The sequence below is a fragment of the Engraulis encrasicolus genome, chromosome 13 (assembly GCF_034702125.1).
Source record: "Engraulis encrasicolus isolate BLACKSEA-1 chromosome 13, IST_EnEncr_1.0, whole genome shotgun sequence".
In the NCBI taxonomy this organism is placed as follows: domain Eukaryota; kingdom Metazoa; phylum Chordata; class Actinopteri; order Clupeiformes; family Engraulidae; genus Engraulis; species Engraulis encrasicolus.
In genome coordinates, this window is record NC_085869.1 from 32102372 (window position 1) to 32122502 (window position 20131).

Here is a 20131-nt window from a genome sequence, read left to right on the forward strand (position 1 = left end):
CTGTAAGTACATGGAAATCAAAACAGCATTTCCATCTAAGCATAGGGTTTCTAGCTCAACTTCAACATGAGGACACAAGACTGAATAACTTTTCAAATGGCTGTCGAACAGCAACAGGACTTTTTTGCACAGCCTAAATGATGTATTGATGTAGTGTAATGGTGTAGTTACAGCACTTTGACTTTGTAGGGCCTACAAGTTCCTGATAGCTGTAACAAGGTGTGATAGGCCAAAAATGTAGGCCTACAACTGACCAGAGCCTGTGTGTACGCCTGCCCTTGCCGAGCTGCAACATTTTTTCTTCTGATTTTCTTCCTCCATTTTCTCCTGTGTGGTTGATGGACGTAACGTTCCACGTTTGATGTGACAGAAGGGTGATACAAAGCAGTAGGCCTAGCCTAGGCATGCCCTTGCCAAGCCGATTCCGATGTGAGTCTAGCGCGGCCAGGCAATGGCCTGTCCGTCACCAAGATTAATTTTGGTTACACGCGATGTCGTGGCTTATTTGGTAGCCTATGGATTGATGGTAGAATACATTTATTCTTTAGAACACATTAAAATGGCCAAAGTTTGTTGTGGCAACGTGTAATGTCATTTCTCATTGCCATGGAGAATGTTTTGAAAGAATACACATCTGCGTCATGGCGCGTCACCAAAACTGACTTTGGTTACGCACGATGTCATCGCTTAGGCCTATTGGTGTGGAGAAATTGATTTTTGAAATGGCCAACGATTTTGTGTCTGATGTTCTTACTCATTGCCATGGAGAATGTTTTGAAAGAATGCACATCTGCATGACGGCACATTAAATATTCGGTAGGCCTACTGCAATCAGTGGAACGAGAGCGCATCTTACCGAAAGCTGAAGGGTTCCCGTTGCCATGATTGTTTGATGTGGAAACTGGCAACGCTACCACCTACTCGTTTTTGTTGAAGATTTGTAACGTGTATGATCGAAACTGAGGCTTGATTTCTTCCATGTGGATACTTTTCCCGTTTGGTATAATTACGGGCAGTGCAAATAACAGATTTTTGTGACATTCGGACATTTTTCACTATCGAAATAGTCCCTCTGCCGCGTGGGTTAGTTTATTGTTTTGTGACTCCTATGTGGACGAACTTCATTGAAGTTGCGTGTAATACTGAACAGTGAACTGAAATTGGAAATAGGCTATGCCATTTTTTTCAGCCGTGGCATTTTCTCGGGTGACACCAAGACACCAAATGCAGCTTTTAGCTTTCCATTCCCGTCAACACGTTGTCCTGTGGTAACATATGATGTCTCTACTCATTGACATACAGCAAGAATATTTTAAAAGAATAAACCGCCTAAAAAATATTATGAAGTGGGAGGTTGTAGAACGAGAGCGCATTTCATCAAGAGCCCAATGGCGTTCCCGTCGCCAAGATTTGTTGTGGCATGTAGGCCTAGGCCTAGGCTACGCTGCTTTCCGTGCACTCACCTGTTGGTTAAAAACATTCGAAAACACAGTGAATGTGCATACTTGCACAACTACTATTACACTTTTGGGTTTGAACGGAGGCACTTTATTCCTCAACCTGGTTCGATGCCGATGTGGGTCTGGCGCAGGTAGGCCTAGGCAATGTCTGCCAGTCAACAAGATTTATTTTGATTACAAACGATGTCATCGCTTGTTAATGTGCTAAAACCAGCTCCTGATGTAGTCAGTCATTGCCCTGCAATATTTTGATAGAATGTGTAGGCCTACACCATTTATTTTATTATTCTGGTAACCTACGGGATCGCGTCTGTTTGGTAGGCTATGGAGAATTGCCAGAGTACACGGAGGTGGCAAATTGAGTTGAAGAATTGGTCTATAAACCACGATCTCAACCGTTTGGCAAAACATCTCCTTGCACAACATGTAATGGAGACAGAAAACGCGTCGTGGATTGTTGGTATTGATTGGTGGTAGAATACAAGATACAAGATACAAGATACAAGATACAAGATATTTTATTTGTCATGTGTATATATATGAAACATATATATACAATGAAAAGCTTCCCTGCTCTGGGAGTCCCAAAAAAAAGGTTAAAAAGAATGTTAAAAAAGAATGTTAAAAAAGAAAAAATATATATTTAAAAAGTTGAAAAAATGGCGGGTTGGAGAAAGGGGAGATGTGATGAGTGGATTTCTTCCTATGTTGGTGATTTTGTATTCAACAGTCTGATACATTGAGGGAAGAAGCTGTCCCTGAGTCGGCTGGTGTGAGCACGTAAGCACCTGTATCTCCGGGCAGATGGTAGAAGGGTGAAGTGTGTGTAGCTGGGGTGGTATGGATCAGCTATGATTCGTTTGGCCCTCCTCAGACACCGCTGGTTGTAAAGATCCTGGATGTTAGGTAGATCTGATTGGATTGTCCTTTGAGCAGATTTGATGACTCGTTGGAGGTCTCTCCTATCTTGGGCAGTGGTGTTACCATACCAGGCTGTGAAATTACCAGTTAAAATGCTTTCTATTGTACAGCGATAGAAGTTGGCCAGTATCCTACTCTCCATTCCATATCTGTGCAGCCGTCTCAGAAAAAAAAGTCGCTGTCTAGCCGTCTTAGTGATGCAATTGATGTGATGAGACCAGCTGAGATCCTCCTTGATGTTGACTCCTAGGAATTTATAGCTCTTAACCCTCTCCACTGCAGTATCAGCGATGTAGATTGGCATACATTTATTCTTTAGAATACATTTAAATAGTCAAAGTGTGTTGTGGCAACTGTAATGTCATTTCTCATTGTCATGGAGAATGTTTTGAAAGAATGCACATCTGCGTGATGGCGCGTCACCAAGACTGATTTTGGTTACGCACGATGTCATCGCTTATTGGTAGGCCTATGGAGAAATTGATTTTTGAAATGGCCAAAGTTTTTGTGTGTAATGTTCTTTCTCATTGCCATGGAGAATGTTTTGAAAGAATGCACATCTGCGTGACGGCACGTGAAATATTCGGCAGGCCTACTGCAATCAGTGGAACGAGAGCGCATCTTACCGAAAGCTGAAGGGTTCCCGTTGCCATGATGGTTTGTTGTGGAAACGGGCAACGCTACCATCACCTAAGATTTGTAACGTGGATTATCGAAACTGAACTTGATTTCTTCCATGTGGATACTTTTTTCGTTTGGTGTAATTACGGACAGTGCAAAAAACTGATTATTGTGACATTCTGACATTTTTTGGAAGGAATATAGCCTAATCGAAATAGTCCCGCCGCCGCGTGGGTTAGTCTATTGTTTTGTGACCCGCATGTGGATGAACTTCATTGAAGTTGCGTGTAATACTGAACAGTGAACTGAAATTGAAAATACAGTAGGCTTATAGGCTATGTCATTTTGACATTTTTATAACAGTGGCATTTTCTCGGGTGACACCAAGACACCAAATTCAGCTTTTAGCTTTCCATTCCCGTCAACAAGGTGTCTTGTGGTAACATGTGATGACTCTACTCATTGACATACAGCAAGAATATTTAAAAGAATAAACCGCCTAAAAAATATTGTGGTGAATGGCTGAGATTGTTGGGTCACCGAACTAATTGACAAGCAACGCCTAATTGGCTGCGTAGCACCACTGATTGGACTCACCTGCGTGTGAAACAATATGAGAGACATGGGTGGCATGGCAGAGGAAGAGAGACGCCGGGGGCGAGCGGTTGGACAACATGTGGGGAAAGCTTGGTGCCGGTCGCGGTCAGTAGGATCACCGCCGGTGAAGATAGTGTATGGAGGGGATAATTTAGCGTAAGGCCCTTGGAGTGGTTAGGTCCACCGCTTCGCCTGGCGTGCTCACTTGGACGCTGCTAACGCGCTGTGCTGCCCTGGTTGACTGCTAGCGAGAGCTAGCCCAATGACTGCGTTTTCCTGCCGGTGGCTGCTGCTGGCTACCCGCCTCTGAACTCTGTGCTGGCTACCCGCCTCTGAACTCTGTGCTGCTACCTGCCCCTGAACTCGGTGCTTCTGCTACCTGGCCCTGGACTCTGCTTATGGCTACCTGCTCCTGAACTCTTGCCGCCGAGCCGAGGACTACCGGACCCCAGGGAAGGGTCTTGGAGAGGCAGGGAAGTCCCAGTCTGTTTTAACCTTACCTAATGTGTGTGGGTGTGTGAGAGCGTGCTAGTGAGTGTGTAGTTTTATCCGGGAAGGTTGGTCTGTTACCGTAATTGAATAAGGGGCCGGTGGGGGGACTAATATAGCCTAACACTGCTGTGTATTCACTGAATGTTGTGTGCTGTGACATGAGTAGTCTAGTAGTGAAACCTCACTGTGATGCAATGATTAGTCCTAAACTACGGGTGCTGTGTATTCACTGAGTGTAGCGTGCTGTGACATAGGTAGTCTAGTGAACCTCTGATTGTGATGCAATTTGCTGTGTAGTGGATAGCTAAATTCAGTGTGTTGCCTTATTGCCTTAACATTTGCTGAGTTGCACATTTGGTGAGGGTTGTATTCCCTCCGCCGGCTGGCCCTTCTTTACGTACCAGTCCGACCGACCGAATTTTATGTGTCCATTTATGAACTTTAAATAAAGCTGTATATTTTCCTTCAATTCTTGTGTGTGGCGCGTTTCTGATTCCTCTGGGTTGGCCCTAAAACGGGCAATTATTACAATATTATGAAGTGCCAGGTTGTAGAACGGGAGCGCATTTCATCAAGAGCCCAATGGCGTTCCCGTCGGCAAGATGTGTTGTGACATGTAGGCCCTTAGGCTTAGGCCTAGGCTACGCTACGCTGCTTTCCGTGCACTCACCTGTTGGTTAAAAACACGAAATATTTTAGTCATAGGTTGACGAAATTAACACTGATGTGCACATTATTTTATTATTCTGTTAACGCACGTTTGGTGTGAACAAAGCAGTAGCCTACTCAACCATGCGAAACCATGGCCGTGCACCCACGTGTTAGTTTAAAAAACTTCAAGAACAAATAACATGAAGGTGCCCTTTTTGTTTGTAAGCATGGCCTTGCCAGGCCGCAACGAATTTCGCTGATTCCGGTGTGAGTTCGACGCCCTTTCGTGACTTACCGCTTACGTCATACGACCCTAAACCTAATCCTAACCCTAACCTTAACCCTAAACCTAACCCTAACCTTAACCCTAACCCTAACCTTAACCCTAAACCTAACCTTAAATCGCTTGTTTGAAATGTTTGATTACCATGTGAAGTCACGAGAGGGCGTCAAACTAGTGAATCTCCAGGCAATTGCCTGCCCCTCACCAAGATGCATTTTAGTTACACGCGATGTCGTGGCTTGTTGGTAGGCTATGGGTAGATGGTTGAATACATTTATTCTTTAGAATACATGAAAATGACCAAATGTCATTGTGGCAACGTGTAATGTAATTTCTCATTGCCATGGAGAATGTTTTGAAAGAACGCACATCTGCGTGATGGCGCGTCACCAAGACTGATTTTGGTTACGCACGATGTCATCGCTTATTGGTGTGGAGAAGAGAAGAAAATAAAGGAACAGAAAAAGTAGCCTATAACAAAAAATCTATGAATTTATACATCACACCTAAAAATAGGAGAATAATTCAAACATAAAATAAAAAGTTATACAAGAATAAAGTAGGCCTAGGCCTCGAATAGATAGACTAGGCTATGTCAAAATGAAAAAGTAACAATTAAAGGAAGTGGAAGTGCATGTCAGTGGTGTAATGAATATGCAGCAGTGAAGAGTTGCGTCCCAAGCTTAAGTTTAGATTTAAAACTGGACAGTGTAGAAAAGCATTGACGAATTGAGAGTGGGAGGGCATTCCATAGTTTGGGGGCAACAACAGTAGGCTCGTTCGTGACGACGCAGTAAGATTTTTGCTAGGCAGTGGGCATGCGCACTTTGCCAGTTTGCTGCATTCTGGTTAGAATTTCCTAACCACAAATCATCATATTTGCACCACGACGCTTTGTCATCACATCAAGGGGGTGTAGTGAAGACCATCTTCAGTGTAATCTCAAGTTTGACAAAATATGTAGTCACTGCACTTTGCCTTTGTACGACAGTATAGACTCAGCACAGGACTCAAGACAGATTCACCTTAGGGTGATAGTCTTTTGGACAGATGCATGTTTGGCTGCCACTTGATTCCAATGTGGTCACTTGTCTGTGACATAGTATGATGCCATTATAGAACTGTATGACGTGTCCATGGAGATGATTCTAAACCTCACCTGAGTATACAGATACTCATTTAGCAGCAGGACACTGAAGAGGTCAGTTGGATTCTTGTTTGCTCTCGGATATCCACACGGCTCACAGTGTGGAACTCAGATGGACAGCAAAACTGATCAAGGGGCCGGATAATAATCATGCTGTAAGTAGGCCCTACATGAAAATACAGTAAACATGACACAAGACTGAATAACTTTTGAAATGGCTGTCACACAATAGGACTTTTTTTTTTTGCACAGCCTAAATGATGGAACAGTATATTTCTGATGGAGAGTCAGAAGAATCATCTTGATATGAAGGCAAAAGCTTTTTTTTCTGCCCAACTTGTACACCTTTAGTTACTGCACTTTACCTTTTGTAAGGCGGTGTAGTTACTGCACTTTGACTTCGTACAAGTTCCTGATAGCTGTAACAAGGTGTGATAGGCCAACATTTTATAACGGACTTGCACTCTCCATGGCTAATGAGATCACCTGGACCAATTAGTTACAAATGATAGTGAGGCAGAATGTACAGATACAGTCATAAAGGTACACACTCACACACATAGGAGGTGATGAGCATGTAGGCACTGCTCAGGTGTAATGGATGTTGAAGACACTTTAATTGCAGGCATGTGGTCATCTGCATTGTTGCGTCTGATCTTTGTCTTGATAATACTGTGCATATTCTCTATCGGGGTTTACATCAAGTCAGCCAGTAAAGCCAATAAAGGCTCCTTAATTTTTTTTACAGTGACCAGAATGACAAATGGGAATGGTATGAGTTCATCTTTACTGTTTTTTGTTTTTGTTTTTTTTTACTCTTTACTACGTTTTTGGTCGGTATCTTGGCTGCGTGCTGTGGCCAGTTGTAAGCTTTACAACTGAGGACATTTTGTGAAATCAGGTTTTGCTCAAATAAATGACAGACAACAGTAGTCAAAATATTTTATATAATAAGTTTATGTACACTTTTACATTTCATTACAATTCAGGCATTCCAAAAAAGAAAAAAAGAAAAAAAAAAGAAAAAAAAACAAACAAAAAATAATTGAATTAGTGCTCTAAGAGGATTGAGTCGTCCTGTCTTCAAGCAAAGCCCGGGCTAAAACACCTCAGCTTCCAAATGCTTCAGTTTTTCGTTTTTTTCTCTTTTGGTTTGTTATTGCTACAGCAATACAGGCTTCACTACAGTCCCAGAAATGCGGCGCGTGTGTGTGGTAACACTTGACTTGACCCCGGCGACTACATGACATGACTGTTGTAACGCAGTCATGGACGTCATGAACATTATGCCCACGTCATAAACATTTTATTAAGTAACATTTGGTCAATCCTACCAATGTCAACTTTTCATGACCATAAAACCTTTATGACATTGAAATAATGTTTATGACTGTCATGACACTGTTTTGACACTATTACGACTGTCATGTCATGCGTATGATGCCGGCGTCAAGTACAGTGTAACCATGTGGGATTTGAAGAAGTCACGGGCATGGGATGCGACAGCGGTAGAAAGGGGGAAAACGGATAAAGAAAAAGATAAAAGAAAGAATGAATTTAAAGAAAGGAAAACTTGAATTGAAAATAAGAGAATAGAGGTGAGGAAATGAACAGTGCTGAACACAAAAACACCCTCTGTAGGATCTGAGTGACCCCGGTATAAGTTTCTTTAACATAACGTCCATAGCTGACATTCATCCAGCAGAGTTCAGATGGTCCTAGCTGGACTGCAAAGAAAAGAGCAATGATCCATCCGGGTGAAAATACTGTAAGCAAGGGCACAAGGTAAAAACTACAATGCATCAAAAAAGAAAACGAGAGAGAGAAAAAAAGAGAAGAAAAGAGAAGAGAGCAGAAACAAAATAACACAACTTGCGCTAGCGCCTTCTAACTTCAGGTGATGTCATGGCAATAAAAAAATCTGCTGCTTTTTTTGCGCCCTCTATTATTTTATAAAAAAATTCAGTCCTTTATTTTTTTAACACATTTTTTTTCTCTTTTTGAAAATATATGTACACCCTTAGCAAACACAAAAGTGATTTTGGTTTTTCTTTTTCTTTCCACATCATCGCCTTTCTTTCGCAGTAATAATCTCAACCCCCCCCCCCACACCATCCATACATCCTCACCCCCCCCAAACAGCGGTGGCGACATTTTTTATTTTATTTTTTTAAGCAAAGGAAGGCGTTTTTGTTTATTTATTTACTCTTCCTTCTTCCCCTAACTCTCTGGTCACCATGACGATGCATGCTAAACCCAACCCCCATCCCCCCACCCCCACCCATCGTCATGGCGCCACCTTGTGGGCTTCTGCAGTAAGACACGATTCCACTCATCTCATCTCAGCCAGACGAGACTGCTGACACACGACAACAAACAAGAAAAAAAGAACAAGAAGGCACTCTGGGGGAGGGTGGGCTGGGCTGGAAGGTACTGTGTGTATCGGTCAGAGTGTGTGTGTGTGTGTGTGTGTGACAGACAGAGACACTTGGGGAGGGGAAAAAAAGAGAAAAGGTAATATGTGGAAGTGTAATGTGTAATAGATAATAGAAGTCTAGACATACTTGGAGAGGTCCCTCACCCAACACCTCTCTACTGGCAAAGTAAACAAGAGGCAGATCAGATCAGATCAGACCACACTGAGATGCTCAACAACAAGACCCCCACCTCACCCCACCCCACCCCACCCCACCCCAAACCCTCCCCCTGTGTCACACTACTCTATACCCCCCACTTCCCCAACTCACCCCTCAAGGGTCACGTGACTGTCAATGCTGAAGATGTCTGTGAGGATAAGAACGGGTGCGACCAAGGCAGAGATCCCCCCACACACACACGCACTCGCACACACACACACACCCTTGTTGCCTGACCATCATCACACAACCTTTTCACTCACACTCACACACACTCACACACACACACACACACACACACACACACACACACACACACACACACACACACACACACACACACACAAGCTTTGCTGCCACCTTCTTCAAATAAAATAATAACAATAAAAAAAGGAAAAAAGTATGAAGAAAAGAAAAAGCAACATCCCCTTGTCTCTTCAGTGCTCTGATACAGTCCAAGAGTGCTGCCCCAGCTTCTCTGCAGAGGAACTTGAGATGTCCACTAAGCCAGGGGGCTGACAGTCACACAAGTCCAAGATCCACACACAAGTGTGGGCGGTGTGCGTGTCTATGTGGGTGTATCTGTGTGTGTGTGTGTGTATCTGTGTGTGTGTGTATGTGGTGTGTGGTGTGTGTGTGTGTGTGTGTGTATCTGTGTGTGTGTGTATGTGGTGTGTGGTGTGTGTGTATGCCTTGGCAAAGAGAGGATGAAAAGGAGAGAAAAATGGTGAGTGAGTGAGTAAGTGGCGGAACAGTTTGAGGTGCCATCAGAACGAACAAACGTTCTGGTTCCGGAAGGGGGGCGGGGCAGGGCAAGGCAGGGAGTGTCCATTCATTCATTCATTCGTGTGGTTCATGTCGTTCGGTCATTCATGGGTGTGTGTGTGTGTGGTGGTAAAGCAGTGGTTATTTGAAGTGATGGACAACCTGGATTCAACAGCCACAACCCAGTGCCACACATTCCAAACGACCTAGTTTTACATGTCCAAAGCCCCCCTATGGGGCCATAGGACACTTAGGGCAGGTAGTATGCTCCAAAATCACCTGGTTTTTACCTGTCCGCAAATGCCCCTCTGTAAAAAAACAGGTCATTTTGAATATGCGTCACTGAATTGTATAAAAAGCGTCTGGATCCGGGTTGCCCTTCGGCGTTTATTTGACGCAGAGCAGCCCCCCCACGTTGGCCACGAACTCCTCCAGGCTCTTGAGGAAGGCCACCTTCTGCTTGCGGTCCATGCTGGGCGGCGTACTGCTGGCCGTCAGCTTGTTGAAGGCGTCCGCCAGCCGCTGGTAGATCACCGCGTCGCGCTGACTCGAGAGGAGGTTCTCCACCAGCTCAGAGTACTCCGTCTAGGCAGAAAAGGAGGAGGAGAGAGGGATATGGTCAAGAGAGAGAGAGAGACAGAGAGGGAGACGATGGATGGATGGAGAGATTGAACAGTTGAAGAATGGTGTATACATGGGGAGAAGGAGATGGACAGAAGAAAGAAGATGAGGAAGAGAGTAAAGAGGGCAAGGGAGTAAAGGGGAGGGAAATGAAACACTAGTGTGTGGCAGGGACAGCGTAGTAAGTGTGATAGCAGAGATGATGATGATGGTGTGCGCTTGTGTTGAGTGTTAGCACTTATTGTTCTGTATATTTCTTGTGCACTTTGTATCTGCAAGTGTTGTAGGCTATGATTATATCCTCGATTGTCAGTCGCTTTGGTTAAAAAGCATCTGGCAATTGCAATGCAATGCAATGTCATGTAATGATTCATCCAGTAGAAGTGTGTGTGCCGAGTCTCACCTGGTGCAGGCACACGAGTGTGTAGAGAGCTTCTCCAGCTGCCACGGTCATCTCAGTATTATGCTTCTGGAGGACCAGCATGTCAAACACCAACTACACACACACACACGGAGGGAGAATGATTATCAAACAGGGAGATGCACTAATACACACAGGAAGTAGGTGCACAGTTTTACATTGAAATATGTGCCTTATTTATATTGGTAATATTTTTATGGGTAGTTTTGCGTCCTTCCCCCTCTCTCTCTCTCACGCAGACACACACACACACACACACACACACACACACACACACACACACACACACACACACACACACACACACACACACACACACACTCACACACTTCGTGTAATCACTGCAGCATCGGCACTCACCTTCAGGAAGTGTCTTGTGGCGATGAAAAGGGGCGTGTCCGTCTCCTGGGTCTTGGCACACTGCTCAGCCAATGGGGAGAGCGCCTCTAGACAAAGCTGACTGATCTCCGAGCTCATGCTGAGATCACAGCTGGGTTAAGGACAACACATACTGTAGCAACAACAGGACAACCTCCTGCCTTACACATGGCACGCACGCACGCACGCACGCACGCACACACACACGCACACACACACTAAATGCTCACATGCCAATCACAGCCACTCACTCAATTACACAAATATATCAACAGATATATATACAAAAAGGTTTTCCCTTTCTCTTTCCCTTCTGTGTAAGGACAGAGACATTGAATTAAGTAGAGATGAATCAATCCCGTACTTTTCCTGGCTCCATGTGGCATCAGGTGGACGCCCCTTTAGGAGACCAGTGGAGGTTCCCTTAGTGCTGTAGATGGCGGTAGTGCACATCTTTTGCAAGCTGCCGCCCAACGCCACAGAAAGAGCAGAAGAAGGAGGAGACAAGAAGCCCTTGGGAGACTGAACTTGAGCACACTCCTTTGAATTGGGTTTAGCAGGGTTTGATTTCTCTTAGTACTAGAACATGTTTGGTAAGGATACGAGGTCATGCCGAGCTCCAGTGAGATCATGAGGCTCTTGAAGAGGTCCTCTGGCAGCTGAGGGATCTTCTCTGGGAAGATCTCACAGATGAACGTGATGAGCTTATAGTACTGGTTACACAGAGACGGAAACTACAGCAGGGAAACACACAAAAACACACCAGTTAGGACCTACGCATAGATGAGCACTGGTTACACAGACACAGGGAACTACATCAAGAAAACACACAATAAAAACAAATACACCACATGAGTGACGCAGGAGCTGTACAAAGATGAGCTTACCGTACTGGTTAAACAGACATGAACATTACAGGGAAATACAAACATGGAACCATACACATAATAATTGGAGGAAAAAAACAGCTAGCCATTTGTTATCGATTACTTCTTCATCCTCAAAATCTGTTCAAACAGGTGGCTGCTAACGAATAAACCAACTAAAAGAAGCTATATGCATTAACTCCAGGCATGTAACAAGTCAGTGCTGAAGATATTATATAAGCCTGTATATCGGCAGGCCTCTCACCTTGAGCAGGTCCTGAGACATGAGTGGCAGCACGATGTTGACCCCAAACAGAACCACATCCGCCGCCGACACCGAGCGGGCCGCTCCAGAACCCTGCTCCTGGCCCCGGAACACCTCATCTGGAATGCACGCAACTGGTCAGACACCAGACATGTTGAAGTGCATTATGATTAATTATATAATGTAAAAAAAAAGTTTCTTTTTTCAGTTTCTTAAATTAGATATATAGACGAAGAGATCCTCATACAAGAACATCTTAGACACATTTTGACACCCCCACACGAACAAAATGATCGTCACTGAAAACCATGAACTCTTTGGAGAGCAGATTGGTGATGAGCTCCATGATGACCAAGAGATTTTGACACACACACACACACACACACACACACACACACACACACACACACACACACACACACACACACACACACACACACACACACACACACACACACACACACACACACACACACACACACACAACTAACCGGTGTCGCTAAAGTCGATGAACTCTTTGGACAGCAGGTTGGTGAGCAGCTCCATGATGAGTAAGAGGTCCTGGTACTGGTCCTCCTCCGCCGTCACGTCCACACGCTTACGGCCCAGATTGTTCTTGGAGTAGACCTGCAGCAGCGTCAGGCACGCCTCGTACAGCTTCATAGACTTAGACTGGAGAGAGAGCGCGAGAAGGAGATGGAGAGAGGGGGATGGAAGAGAGAGAGAGAGAGAGAGATGGAGAGAGAGTGAGGGAGCGTGCGCGTGTCTCACTTCTCCCAGGTAGCAGATCTGTTTGTGTGCCACCTCAAGGTGTGCGTGCATGCATGCGTGCATCTCACCTCTCCCAGGTAGCATATCTCCTTGTGTGCCACCTCAAGTTGTGTGTGTGTGTGTGTGTGTGTGTGTGTGTGTGTGTGTGTGTGTGTGTGCGTGCGTGCCTCACCTCTCCCAGGTAGCAGATCTGCTTGTGTGCCACCTCAAGGCGTGTGTGTGTGTGTGTGCGTGCGTGCGTGCCTCACCTCTCCCAGGTAGCAGATCTGCTTGTGTGCCACCTCAAGGCGTGTGTGTGTGCGTGTGTGTGTGTGTGTGTGTGTGTGCGTGCGTGCAAGCGTGCGTGTCTCACCTCTCCCAGGTAGCAGATCTGCTTGTGTGCCACCTCCACGAACACCTCGATGATGAGGTTGACGGTGTCGGGCGTGTTGCGGTAGACCTCCATGAGGCCGATGCAGCTGGACAGGAAGTCCATGAGGAAGCTGAAGAGCGAGGCCACGTTGTCGATCTGCGTTGCCTCGGCGATGCCGCACAGTGCCTCCAGGGTGGCCACGATCTCCCGCTTCACCGCCTCCTCCTGGCAGATCTGGGCAAAGTTCTCCTGGTTGATCAGGTTCAGGAAGCGCTGCTGTAAGGGGTGGAGCACCTGGGGCAGGAGAGGAGAGAAATAATACAGGCTTTATAGATGGTAAATATAGTACAACATTACCTAATAAAGGTCTCCTGGTAAATAATACAGGGTTTATATATGGTAAATATAGTACAAAATTACATAACACAGGGTTTATATATGGTAAATATAGTACAAAATTACATAACACAGGGTTTATATATGGTAAATATAGTACAAAATTACATAATAAAGGTCTCCTGGTAAATAATATAGGGTTTACATTACATTATATCAGCGGTGGGCAAACTCAGACCCATGCGGCCCACTGACCATTTTTTTGTGTGTTAATTTTGTAAGACTTTTTTGGGCTTTTACACCTTTATCATTCAGATAGGACAGTGAATCATGTATTGGTGCTCCGGTGGTATGGGCATTCTAACTCACCAGAAATGAAACTCCATTGAAAACAATAGGATGTTAGGTCTGGTGACTTAGAATACCCATACCACCAAAGCACCAAATTGTGGTATGGTAATCTTAATCTATGGGGTATAATCAAGAGCGAAGTGTGGGTCAACAGATAAAAACAAACAAACAGAAAAAACAGCATGGCGTCAAGATTCCATAACTCCCATGCAATGGCACTGCCACTGATTTCATTGCTAAGAGGCATCACGGCAGTCATTAAGGCATTAAAGAGATTCCTAACATTTTGAACATTGACAGACACACCACATTTCGACTGATTTGATGTGATCCCTTTTTTCTGAAGAAAAACGTGATCACAATGTTCTATTTTTTTTTTTTAATCCTCTATCGATGTTTTCTGAAAGCCCAAAATGTGTAAGAATAAAAAAAATGAATTAATGGAATAGTTTAAAATATGGGTCATGAATCTATAATCTATGAAACTTTTACATTTTTGATGGAATTATGGAAATAAATGACTTCTCATTTTTTGGAAAGGAGCTGTATATTGCCAAGTGTCTCTCAAAGGGGACCTTGCCCGCACTGGCACAATAATTCTTTGGCTGGTCTTTCACTGAATATGGCGATATTTAATTCTCCAATTTAGCAGATTAAACACCATTTAAGACGTTTCTGGATCTCAGTCTGCTTTAGCATTCAGCGCACAAAAATGCTATAACATGATATTAAAATGAAATGATATAAATAAATGTATGCGGCACGCATGACTTCATGTTTTCCACTAAGAAGTGGGTTAAAAACGACTTTGAGGCGCTTTGAAGAGTGTGGAACGAAATAGTACGAGATCTGTAAATAGCTTTATAGAGCTTTATAGAGTCATGTTTACAGGCTGGCTTTACGACGCTGTGGCTTTCATAAACAACATGTCATCTTTTAGTGGCAAAATTATAAAAGGCACCGACTGGCGAGACATGCCACGTTCCACTATGTTGCATTCCATATCAAACCACTTTATAGAGAGTTGGAAGCAATACCACACAAACCATCACACTTTCCCACAAAAGACATGGTCACTAAAGGAGCAGAGACCCATCACAAGATAAAGCTCCACACCAGTAGCTTGAAGTAGAACACAGTAGTCTAGAAGACAAGCAAGTGGATGGGGAACGTGAGGATGATGACAGGAGTGTGTGTGATATTGAAGATATTGAAATGTCATACTTAAAGTTCTAAATGGACATGATTAAAGAAAACTGGTGTTTAGAAGACACGTGGCCTGTTGTGCCCAGCACTGCTGATTAATTGACACCAGAAGTGTCAATCCCAGGATTATGTAGAAGGTAAAAATCCTGCCACAAGTTTGATCCAACCTACATATACACACACACTTTTACTGACCTCCACCTAGTACTTGGTACTAACTGTCGTAAATCCCCACAATTCAAGTGATTTCATGAGTACGCACACATGCACACACACAGAGAGTTTCTTACTGACCTCTGCCCAGTACTGTTGCTTGGTGTCTGAGTCCATGTGTGCGAACCCCCCCAGTACCAGGGCCTTCATGAGTGTGCGCTGTACTGAGCTGGACAGCAGGTGGAGTGGGGGGCTGCGGCTGGCAAACTGCTTGGCCAAGTTCCACCAGTTCTCACACTGTACCACGATGTTCGCCCTGGTGGAGGACAAGGATAGGAGAAGAGGGAAAGGGGAGAGGGGGAGACAGATTATGCTTCTTGTGTGGAACAGTGCTATTCCACTCCACAAAGGCAAAGAGCAGTACATAGTACAGTAGTACAACTACATAATTTGTCAAAATTGAGTTCAGACTGACAATGGTCTTCATTACCTCTCGCGTTGTCTTGCGGTCCAAATATGTCCCGTTTTAGAGATCTTGCTTTGTCAAATTTGCAGTAACAACAATATCCCAACCTAATACCTATACTCTGAATATGTTTTTCTCAGTTTCAATGACAGCGTAGTTAATTCACTTCTCCTTTGTAATGCAGAATTGTATTCTTCTTATTATCATCATCATCATCATCATCATTATTGATATGATACTGCTTTGAAAACAGTCAAACTTCTATACTTCAGTCATCGGTAATAGTAGTATTTACACACAACCACCAAAAGGTGGGGCTGTTTCAAGCAAGTAGAGGTGCACTTGCACAACTATGCATACCCACACTACTCCAGTCTTTCACACATATCTCTCTCTTCTGCACTAGGTCAGACACACACACACACACACACACACACACACACACACACACACGCACACGCGCACGCGCACACACACACACACACACACACACACACAGTCACACTCACGCACACACACACGCATATACATGCACGCACACACACACACACAGAGTGACACACACACAAACACACGCACACACACACACGCACGCGCGCGCGCGCACACACACACGCGCGCGCGCGCACACACACACACGCGCGCGCACACACACACACGCGCGCGCGCACACACACACGCGCGCACACACACACACGCGCACGCGCACACACACACGCACGCACAAAACAGCCCGTACCTCTCCCGCTTCTCGACGAGTGTAACCAGTAGCTCCACTGTGTCGTTGGCCAGCTCCGCCTCCGAGCTCCACACCGACAGGTTGCTGATCACCTTCTCCAGCAGGTATCCCACAATCCACTGGGCTCCTTCCGTGTCCGCCCCAAACGCCGTGCTCAGAGGGATACTCATCTGGAGCGGGGAACAAGGGATGTAGACATTAATATGGGGGAGAAAGACAGGGAGGGGAGATCAGAGCATCCCGCCATGTCTGCCAAACACTCAGAGGAATACTTTCTATAAAGAGGGATATACGGCAGGCATCAATGAGAGAGAGAGAGAGAGAGAGAGAGAGAGAGAGAGAGAGAGAGAGAGAGAGAGAGAGAGAGAGAGAGAGAGAGAGAGAGAGAGAGAGAGAGAGAGAGAGAGAAGGGAAAGGGGGAGAGAGAGAGAGAGTGAGAGTGAGAGAGAGGGGGAAAAGGAGAGTGTATAGATGGGGAGACAAGGTGACTTAGCAGTGAAAGTGTGACAGCGGATGACAGAAAGAGAGAGAAGAGAGAGAAAGAGTAACATCTCATGAAACAAAGACTGAGAAACAGAGAGAATGTAAAGTGAAGAAAAGAGATGTACTGTACAATATTTAAAGGGAAGAGTACGGTCTCTCCGCTTGTCCAACACACTCTAATTTCAGACAGGAAGGACACTTTGATGGAACAATGCTGAAGAGGGGGACCAGGTGGGATAACACACACGCACGCACGCACGCACGCACGCACACAGAAACACAAGGCTTAGAGTGCCTATGTGATGACGCGTGGAGCTGAAGCCGACAATAGCTGCTGGTGAGGGACTGAGCTGGGACAATACTGCTGCAGAGTGCCAACCATGACACCCTCTCAACAGCACCTGAGCCACACAGCCTCTAATGTTACGCGTTTAAAGGGCACAGACGCATGGAGCCTTTGACACGCAGACCGCCATTGACATGGTTCCAAAATAGTTCCAGGATGTGAGCCTTGAGCACAGAGAGTGCAGTTAAGGTAAATGTAATTCTTCTTTGTTTGTTATGCACTGGTTCTGTGTTTGTCTCTAGCTAACAGAGAACCACTGTCTAGAATTGTTTGGATCTACGTGAATCATGTCACCAACCGACTTCTTGTACCACGGTTGTCACAACTCGGAATTCCATGGTTCTGGCGGTGCAGCTTCTCTATGCCCCGCCCCCTGTGCCTCACCTGGCTGTAGAGTTTCTCGTCCACCAGCAGGTACGTCTTGGCCCATCTCCGCAGGAACCAGACGATGTCCTTGCCCATCTGGGGGCTCAGGAGCTCCGTCAGGCTGGCACGCGTGGCACGGGACTCCACCTCCGATGTCCGCAACACCGCAGACAACAACCTGAGACATGGAGGGAGGCAGGGAGGAGAAAGTTTGCTTATTTATTGCCAATTAAGCAACTGTGGCTTTTTCATGACCAAAACATGGTGCAAGTACATTACAATAAAAAAATATAAAATCAAATACAGCAATGTAAACAAATTTTATTACTATATTTTATTAACATAGTTATAAATCAGTGGGAGAGAAGCGGTGGGTTGAAATGAAACCAGTGACAGATGGTTCCAAATCCCCACCACCATGATGCACCACACAACCCAGTTCTCAGGTCTCATAGAGGTACCCCTCACCCCATCACAAGGCCATGGGAGATGTACTTTTATCAAATTTGTTGCAGAACATGTTGGCTTTGGCAACACTAACTCATAGGATCACACCGCAAAGTCGAAGAACTGAATTCCATTTAAGAGAGAGGGAAAGATTGTATCGTTTTCTTTTATTATTGCATTATTTCATGTCGTCTCTCCTTACAAACCGGTTGTTTTCCCCGGCCGATACTGCTTCATTGAGTCACGCGCATGGAACCACACTGAGGCTGGCAGAGTGCCTAAACCGGTCTCTGGGAACAAGGACAGAGAAATGGAGTTTCCTCATAGGAAAGAATGGCGAAGTTCGCCTCGCTTGGCCAAATTCGAGTGTAAGTGTCCCCAGCATTAAGGGCCAGTGACAACGGTCACTCGGGTTTAAAACACTGGGAAGGCCAGGGAGTGCACTTAGAGGTGGAAGAGTCAAGGGAGGACATGCAGTCAGGATTTGAGAATTTGGAGGGGGCATGGCCACACAGTGCACACTAAGAGGAGTGAGGGGAGCCACACAGCAAGCTGTAAGGTCTCATAGATGTGTGGTGGAGTCATACAGACACAGTCAGTTATTAATCTTTAGAGTGTTCGGGGGCCATGGAGCTGGGTGGTATTGATGGGGTGCACGCGGTAAGGGCTTACAGTAGTGGGGTGGCACAGAGCAAACTGGGTGAGGGGGCTTAATGGAGTGTGGTGGCATTGAGCGGGGTCGCGTGCCTAGCATTGTCCCTGGGAGACAAAAAGCCCTCTGACATTTCAGAACAGAGGCCCCCCCCCTCGCCTCAGAGGTAACCCAACCCCACACACACTGTCTCTGCTAAGCCCTAAACCCCTCACCACCTCACCATACACACACCCACACAATACACAAACACACAATACACACACACAGGGTACAATCACACGTTACTGTTGCTCCAAATGCCTTAATGCCCAGACATGCGAACACACAGAGGGGCTATATCCATCAGTTGCCGTCTCCTCAAGGCTCTCTTGCAAACACACCCTCATCAAATACAGCAGCTACACTCATCACCTACCGGCTCTTAAAATGCCTTTGTGCTGCTTACACACACACACACACGGGACACAGACACACACACGGACACGCGCAAATACAGGCCTACATTATATACACGGCAGCACAATTCAGACGCCCAAGTTCTGTTGTTCCTGCACAATAAGGAACAAACACGCACACGCACAGAGAGACAATCAAACCAGAATGTTCCATTGTTAAACCAAAGCCTGTATGAACTATTACCGCTGTGTACACAAGATCATTACCAGCCTATATTCTCATCCCTTCTAATGCTCCAGTCTGCTGCAAACGACAGACACACGCACACACACACACACGCGCGCACGCACGCCATCATCACTTCACATCTCGCCAAGGTTTTTTCCATATTGGTGCTACAGCCCTCCATCAACACCCACTGTCTTCGGAAATACCACCCTACCCCGCCTCCTCCCTCACAGATTTACATGCTCTTGCACACTCGCATACACCCCCACCCACACACAGATACAGTCATCCGTGTGCATGCTGCATGCTTACACGCACAACAGCTCAATGTCTCTCCGTGGCTCTCAGACAAGTTGGCCCATCTCACTCAATCATTGTGTCAGGGAAAATGTCCTTCCTCTACCTAAGCCCACGCAAAAGCACCCTGAACTAGCATTATGCATGCCTGTCATTGAGACCCCCTTTTAAACACACGCACGCACACAATGCCAAATATTAGGTTTCTGACCTGGTGACCCTACTGCCCTGTAGATGGCACAACTGTCTCTGAAAACTTTTGCCCTTGGCCCCTGGCCTCAGAAACAACGCACACGCACACGCATACACATACGCATGCATACACACGCAAACATGCGCACGCACACACACACGCACGCAAACACGCACACTTCTGATATAGAGGCCCTTGCCTCACACACACAACACGCATTCA

At 45.5% G+C, this 20131-nt stretch overlaps 1 protein-coding gene across 1 annotated transcript in view; it reads right to left on the reverse strand.

Annotated features, from left to right (window-relative positions):
* Nucleotides 1–9442: 9442 nt before the first annotated feature.
* The window catches only part of xpo4 (exportin 4), a 77148-nt gene continuing 66459 nt past the window's right edge, over nucleotides 9443–20131 (reverse strand). Inside the window, exons 14-23 of the mRNA XM_063213737.1 lie at nucleotides 17712–17871; nucleotides 16499–16668; nucleotides 15435–15609; nucleotides 13248–13541; nucleotides 12616–12796; nucleotides 12125–12258; nucleotides 11597–11727; nucleotides 10976–11093; nucleotides 10598–10690; nucleotides 9443–10158 (exon numbers count right to left, since the gene is read on the reverse strand). Of these exons, the coding sequence (XP_063069807.1) occupies nucleotides 9961–10158; nucleotides 10598–10690; nucleotides 10976–11093; nucleotides 11597–11727; nucleotides 12125–12258; nucleotides 12616–12796; nucleotides 13248–13541; nucleotides 15435–15609; nucleotides 16499–16668; nucleotides 17712–17871 (1654 nt within the window). The 3' untranslated portion in view covers nucleotides 9443–9960. The remainder of the gene's footprint in view (nucleotides 10159–10597; nucleotides 10691–10975; nucleotides 11094–11596; nucleotides 11728–12124; nucleotides 12259–12615; nucleotides 12797–13247; nucleotides 13542–15434; nucleotides 15610–16498; nucleotides 16669–17711; nucleotides 17872–20131) is intronic.